Source organism: Abramis brama (assembly GCF_963993115.1).
Source record: "Abramis brama genome assembly, chromosome: 23".
NCBI classification, from domain to species: domain Eukaryota; kingdom Metazoa; phylum Chordata; class Actinopteri; order Cypriniformes; family Leuciscidae; genus Abramis; species Abramis brama.
Window position 1 is genome coordinate 1,213,492 of NC_139985.1, and position 7,500 is coordinate 1,220,991.

Below are 7,500 nucleotides of genomic sequence, written 5' to 3' on the forward strand. Positions count from 1 at the left end.
ATCCTTGTTCAGTAAAAGTATTCATTTATTTTATTTTGTTAAATCTTACTACAAACCTTTGAATGGAAGTGAATCACAGTTTCAGCAGCACAACTTGTTTTCAACACTGATAATAATCATAAATGTTTCTTGAGCATCAAATCATCATATTAGAGTGATTTCTGAAGGATCATGTGACACTGAAGACTGGAGTAATGATGCTGAGAATGTAAAATTTAAAAGGGCTCCAAATCTAGAGGTTCTGTTCAGTGTGTGTGTGTGTGTGTGTGTGTGTGTGTGTGTGTGTGACTAACCTGTTCCCTGTTTTCCTCTCGCAGTCGTTCTCCTTCCCGAAGTCCTGCTAGAAGTGAGAGTCCAGAGCGAGACTGAAGCTCCTGTTCTTCTTCTTCTTCTTCTTCTCCTCAGCTTGAGGCGATGTGTGTTTGTTATCAGGGGTTTCGGCTCGGTTCTTAGGTGAAGTACAGGTGAAGTACAGGTGAAGTAATAATAAAAAAAGCCAGTGTGATTGTAAGGAAGCTCTTGTGTGAGGAGCAGAATATTTTCAGTTAGTTTTCTCTAGATGAGGAGCGAGTTTGTCTGATTTTCTACCTGTTCTGTTGTGCGGTTCACGTGTTCCTGCATCAGTTTGAGTTTTGTATGCATAATAAATAAAGTTAAAACACTTTCCCTCTCTGTGAGATTTCTTCCTGTGCTGATGATGCTGTGCCAGAAGGTGGCGCTGTCGTTTTCAGCACATTTTTACTTCTGATGGCAGTTCAACTGTTGTTTTACTATATTCTTGTATTCTAGGAAAAGTTTATTTCGATCTCTGGACTTGTTGAACACGTCGACTGCATCCGAAACCTGAAAAACACGCCTTCACACGGGCAGATGATGTGAAACGAACATCAGGACACGTGTCATCTGTGTGTCATCCTGTCATCTGGATGCCTTTACAATGCAAAAAAAGGATGTTCTTATTCAATATTTTTGAACATCCTTAAATCAAGATATATTTACTTGCTGAATATATTAAGTCTTGTTTACGGAAAAAAATATTCAAATTAAGTGAATTTGTGCTTAAAACAAGAAAATAAATAAAAATAATCTTGTTTTCCCTTTGAATTAGATTGATATTTCTGACCTTACTGACAGATATTTGTTCTTGTTTTAAGCATAAATATTTTCATAAAACTAGACTTAATCATAAGTGATTTTGCTTCTCAAGTAAATGCATCTTGATTTAAGAATGTTGAGATATTTTTATTGGGGAAAAAAGACAAAAATAAGGAAGAGCTAAAGTGAATTAATTCATAAACATCAATTTGTAATTGTTTTAACATTCCATTTTGACAGTGATTTATGGTTTATGTATTAAAACTCGCTTGTATTTATTGTAAATCAAAGATTCAGCTAAAATATTTACTTAAACTGAGATTTTACATTTAAATATCTTAGGTTTTAATAAAATACTGATTGAGCAACATTCATATTCACGGTTCAATGATGTTGCGTAATGGTAAAAAATATTTAATGTTTTTTATTGAGTGTTTTATTTTTAATATTTTAAAATTATTTATTTAATATTTCAACTCAGTTGGCATTTCAATGTTTATTGAAACTTTTTTTTTTTATAACCATTTAGCTTTAAATATTGTTTCAATATGATTTAAATGTGTTTTTTTTCCATATTGAAACAAGTATCTTATTTACATTAATTTACAATTTACAAATCATTTGGCTTTAAATGTTTTTTTAATGCTAAAACAACAGATTTTTACACTAAAAAATAAGTTGCTGCCTTAAATTTTTAAGCACAATCAACTTAAACTACATTAAACTCACTTAAGAAAATGATTTGAATCTTGTATAACTTGTAGGCTATAAAAAAAAGGTTCAAGTCCTCCTGTCTTTGGTGAAAATCCAGCTTTTAATGTTGTTTATATGTCTATGTGGTGTTTTTAATACGCTTTAAGACAAACCATGTGTAAATTCATAAGTCGACTCCATTGCTGAGTATTTCCTCCTTAAAACTGCAGTGAACCAAAGACAGTCTCAAAAACACGCTTTGAAATCGCTGGTGTTTCTGACGTCACAAACTACCTTGTAACCAATCAGATCAACGTGTGATCGTCAACCAGTGGATCTGTGAGCTGAGTGAGTGAGTGGAGGCGGGGCTCATTTGCATATTCATAGAACCACGAATACTAAGGCAAGGGTGGAGTAAAATGTCACATAACATGCAGTTTAAAGGTCGCTTCACGCCATGAACAATTACTAACCACAACTATGTTATCATCCACACCAGCGCACGCATTCTTTCTGTTTATTATAAGCTCTGCAGTTTTTGTCGTCTGTCGCTTTAAATGCTCGAGCGCTTTAAAGCAGGATGGATTCTGATTGGCTGTCAGTGTTTTTATCATTCCTCAGTGCCATTCTCGTAACAGTTGTGGTGTGTGGACTCTGCTATTCTTTTATATTTAGAATGTAATGTTATTATTTATGATTGTTTGAAAGCCTAACTGAAACCAGTTTCCATTTTCATACTGCCTAACATCATGTCACGTGACAATCATCTTCTGTGTGTGATTATTTTACAGATTATCCTTTATAGACCATCAGGCCTCTTCAGTTGTGGCATAATGTGCCTCTCTCTCTCTCTCTCTCTCTCTCTCTCTCTCTCTCTCTCTCTCTCTCTCTCTCTCTCTCTCTCTCTCTCTCTCTCTCTCTCTCTCTCTCTCTCTCTCTCTCTCTCTCTCTCTCTCTCTCTCTCTCTCTCTCTCTCTCTCTCTCTCTCTAGCCGTTTGATCGTCACACACACACACACACACACAGCTCGACTGCGTGTCGAACACAGTAACACATAATAAAACACAGTATGCACGCATATATTATGTGAACACAAGCTTTTATTTTGGATTCATCCCCAGCACTAGTGTGTGTGTGTGTCTCCAGTGATGCTGCTACTTTCAGTATTTTCATAAACCCCTCAGATGCACATCGAACGAGGAACCAAGTCACACACACACTTTTTACACCAGACAGGAAGAAAACACCCTAGAAACCACCTAACACACCCTAGCAACCATCGACAGCATGGTGGTGAGTTTTGCACAGGTAAATACTAGTAATCACACCTTTGTAGTTAATGTTAATAACCCTGTGATTTCCATTGAAGAGTCTGTTTGATTATATAATGCAGATTTGAACTGTAATTGTAATGACATGTTTCCTCTTTTCTTGGTTAGCTGTTCAGTTGTGATTATAATAGCTTGAGAAATGTTCGTGTGAATCTGATGAGCTCACACACACACTGTTGTTGTTCTCGTCTCAAACCTCAGGTTACACAGTGCAGTTGTGTGAGAGGTGAAAGCGACTTCCTCAGGCCGTTTCCGGTCCTTGTTCTCTTTTTTTCCTAATGGTTTGCAGCAGTGGCGTAACTTTGTTTGTTCAGAGTTTGATGATAGGATGATGTCGATCTCTCTCGATCTTCTGTCACTCTGTTCACTGATTGTGCAGATTTAACTTCACAATATGAACTTCCTGTTAGTGTGTTTCGGTGACTTTCGGTGATTCTGTGTTTAACACACGATGTGGACCGAGAGTGTGTGAGAATAAGTGAGAGAGAGAGAGAGAGAGAGAGAGAGAGAGAGAGAGAGTGTGCGTGCTTGTGTGTGTGTGTGTGCGTGCGTGCGTGAGTGAGTGTGTGAGAGAGAGAGAATGTGTGCGTGCTTTTGTGTGTGTGTGTGTGTGTGTGTGTGAGTGTGTGTGTGTGTGTGTGTGTACAGTAAAGAGCATAAGGCCATTAATAGCCAAACAGTGTGGTCTATCCCATAATGCCCTCTGTGTCTCTGTGCCGTTGGTCTCGGTTCAGACTCACTTACCCAGAATACTCTAATGCTGCAGACCTCAGCACTACGGCACATTTATAGCTCAGACGCTTTATAGTTATTAAAAACAGGAGGATGTGAACGCTCTTCCTCTACATTCATCTTCAGGAGACTCAACATCATCACAACACTCGTTATTAAAAACTCTTAAAATCTCTAAAATTCAGTTTGATCTCGTCTAATGTCTTCAGTAATGGGTCTATCTATCTATCTATCTATCTATCTATCTATCTATCTATCTATCTATCTATCTATCTATCTATCTGTCTGTCTATCTATCTATCTATCTCTCTATCTATCTATCTATCTATCTATCTATCTATCTATCTATCTATCTATCTGTCTCTCTGTCTTTCTATCTATCTATCTATCTATCTATCTATCTATCTATCTATCTATCTATCTATCTATCTCTCTGTCTTTCTATCTATCTATCTATCTATCTATCTATCTATCTATCTATCTATCTATCTATCTATCTATCTATCTATCTATCTATCTATCTATTCAATTCAGTTCAAAATTGCTTTATTGGCATGACTGTACATGTTACAATATTGCCAAAGCTTGGAACACATAGAATAATTATAAAGTATAAAATTATAAAGTACAAAATAATAAAATATTATAATATAACTTAAATCTAAATGCACAACTTAAATTAATTGTACAAATTAACAGTGTAACAAATTATAATATCTGTGAACATTTTACACCACAGTGTTTTAACATATACACACACACACACGTCACTGAAGGTCACTGTGGTGGACAGTAGGGAAACACACTGAGGTCAGACACACACATCACACACACATTCACCTGCTGTCTCTCAGGCTGTGGCACACACACACGTATCTGGCAGCCAGTGCTGCTGTCTGTCCCTCTCCTAGCAGGATCTTCATCTGATCTACTTCAGTCATGGCTGTAAAGTTCTGTATTGAGTTAGTGAGTTTGTTAAAGTAGAGTTCTCTGACTGAACTGTATTTGTGACAGTGAAGGAGGAAGTGCGTCTCTGTCTCGATCTCTCCTGTCCTGCAGTGAACACACACCCTCTGCTCTCGGGGTAACCACACACACACACACACACACACCCTCTGCTCTCGGGGTAACCAGCTCTTCCTGTGTCTGCCGGTCTCGATGGCTAGACTGTGTTCACTCAGCCTGTACTGGCTCAGGATCACACACACACACACACACACACACACACACACACACACACACACTCAGCCTGTACTGGCTCAGGATCCGTCTCTGCTTTGTGTCTCTCACACTCTGGAGATATTCTTCCAGTTCATAATTTGATTTCAGATTTCGATAGAATTGTAATTTACTTTGTGTTTTAGTTTCCTGGTCCCAATGTTCCAGATATGTATTTTTAGAGTGTTTGATAATTTGGTTTGTCCTGATGTGTGTGTGAGAAGCAGTGCTGGTCTGAGACTGGTTAGTGTTAGTAGGGTTAGTCCGGTTAGTGAGTCTCAGAACCAGCTGACTGAGGAGACTCTTTTCGGGGTTCAGTTCTTGGGTTTGTAGTGCTTTAAAATGTAGCGATTCTGTGGGACTTGATTTTAGATGCATCCCGAATTTGAGGGATCTTTTTTGCATATTAATAATCAATGGGAATCGGCCTAAATCTGCCCTGCATGCATTATTGGGTGTTTTCCTTTGTAGTTTCAGAATCATTTTGCAGAATTCAGTGTGTAGGGCTTCTGTTGGATGCCTGTCCCATCTAGTGTAGCTCTGATCACTGAGTGGACCCCAGACCTCACTCCCATACAGCGCAATGGGCTGAATCACACTATCGAAGATTTTACACCAGATTGGAATCGGTAATTCAATGTTTTGGAATTTTTTCTTAATTGCGTAGAGAGCTCTCCGAGCTTTATCTCTGAGAGCATTCACTGCCACACTGAAACTCCCCGATGATCTATCTATCTATCTATCTATCTATCTATCTATCTATCTATCTATCTATCTATCTATCTATCTATCTATCTATCTATCTATCTATCTATCTATCTCTGTCTGTCTTTCTGTCTATCTGTCTATCTATCTATCTATCTATCTATCTATCTATCTATCTATCTATCTATCTATCTATCTATCTATCTATCTATCTATCTATCTATCTCTGTCTGTCTTTCTGTCTATCTGTCTATCTATCTATCTATCTATCTATCTATCTGTCTATCTATCTATCTATCTATCTATCTATCTATCTATCTATCTATCTATCTATCTATCTATCTGTTTCTATCTATCTATCTATCTATCTATCTATCTATCTATCTATCTATCTGTCTGTCTGTCTGTCTGTCTGTCTGTCTGTCTGTCTGTCTGTCTGTCTGTCTATCTATCTCTCTGTCTTTCTATCTATCTATCTATCTATCTATCTATCTATCTATCTATCTCTCTGTCTTTCTATCTATCTATCTATCTATCTATCTATCTGTCTGTCTGTCTGTCTGTCTGTCTGTCTGTCTGTCTGTCTGTCTGTCTATCTATCTATCTGTCTTTCTATCTATCTGTCTGTCTGTCTGTCTGTCTGTCTGTCTGTCTATCTATCTATCTATCTATCTATCTGTCTGTCTGTCTGTCTGTCTGTCTGTCTGTCTGTCTGTCTGTCTGTCTATCTATCTATCTCTCTGTCTTTCTATCTATCTCTCTGTATTTCTATCTATCTATCTGTCTTTCTATCTATCTGTCTGTCTGTCTGTCTGTCTGTCTGTCTGTCTATCTATCTATCTATCTATCTATCTATCTATCTATCTATCTATCTATCTGTCTGTCTGTCTGTCTGTCTGTCTGTCTGTCTGTCTGTCTGTCTGTCTATCTGTCATGGGCTTGAATCTGTCATGTTTTAGTTAATTTTTAGTCAGACCAGTTTAAAGCCTGTAAACTCTGATGTAAATGAGCTTTACACTGAAACCATCTGTGGAGGAACAAGTTTCACTCTAATGAATGAAGCGTATTTCAGTGTGTATTTCACAGTGTTTGTCAGATCAAACCCCTGAGCTGAAGGCGCCCAGATCTCAAGACAACACACACTCTCAGAGGTTTTGCTCGAGAGCTCGTCTGCTATTTTTACGTTCTGCTCAAGTATTCACACACACCTGATATATTCAGACACCGCTGCGAACGCTTGTGCAGAGAAGTGTGTGTGCGCTCCAGTGCTTAATGTTCACTGCAACACATGTTTTTCTTCCTCAGTGTTTCTGTCTTGTTTTCCAGCACAAATATCTCAACATTCTTAAATCAAGATACATTTACTGGAGAAGCAAAGTAACTAGATATTATTTTCTGAAGTGAGTTTGTGTTTAAAACAGAACAAATGTAAGTGGGGTCAGAAAAATAAACTTAATTCAAGAGGAAAACAAGAAAACATTTTTCTGACTCCACAGGCAGATTTTTGTTCTTGTTTTAAGCATAAACTCACTTCATTTTTTTTCAATTTTCAATTTTTCAGTAATCAAGACTTAATATCTTCAGTTATTTTGCTTCTCAAGTACATTTATCTTTATTTAAGGATGTTTCGATATTTGTGCTGGAAAATAAGACAGAAATACTGAGTACGAGTGTCTATAAAAACCATTCAGCACAGCCACACAACTCTGTTTCGGTGAGCAGTTTT

General features: G+C 37.4%; 2 protein-coding genes across 4 annotated transcripts in view; both read left to right on the forward strand.

Annotated features, from left to right (window-relative positions):
* The window catches only part of srsf7b (serine and arginine rich splicing factor 7b), an 8,629-nt gene extending 7,970 nt beyond the window's left edge, over positions 1-659 (forward strand). Inside the window, exon 8 of the mRNA XM_084101774.1 lies at positions 318-659. Within this exon, the coding sequence (XP_083957900.1) occupies positions 318-369 (52 nt within the window). The 3' untranslated portion in view covers positions 370-659. The remainder of the gene's footprint in view (positions 1-317) is intronic.
* A 2,320-nt stretch (positions 660-2,979) lies between these two features.
* The window catches only part of hnrnpll (heterogeneous nuclear ribonucleoprotein L like), a 47,359-nt gene continuing 42,838 nt past the window's right edge, over positions 2,980-7,500 (forward strand). Inside the window, exon 1 of one of the 3 annotated variants that reach the window (XM_084101758.1) lies at positions 2,980-3,096. In XM_084101758.1, coding sequence (XP_083957884.1) covers positions 3,076-3,096 — 21 coding nt within the window. In that variant the 5' untranslated portion in view covers positions 2,980-3,075. The remainder of the gene's footprint in view (positions 3,097-7,500) is intronic. The other 2 variants (XM_084101760.1, XM_084101759.1) reach the window with 2 other exon arrangements.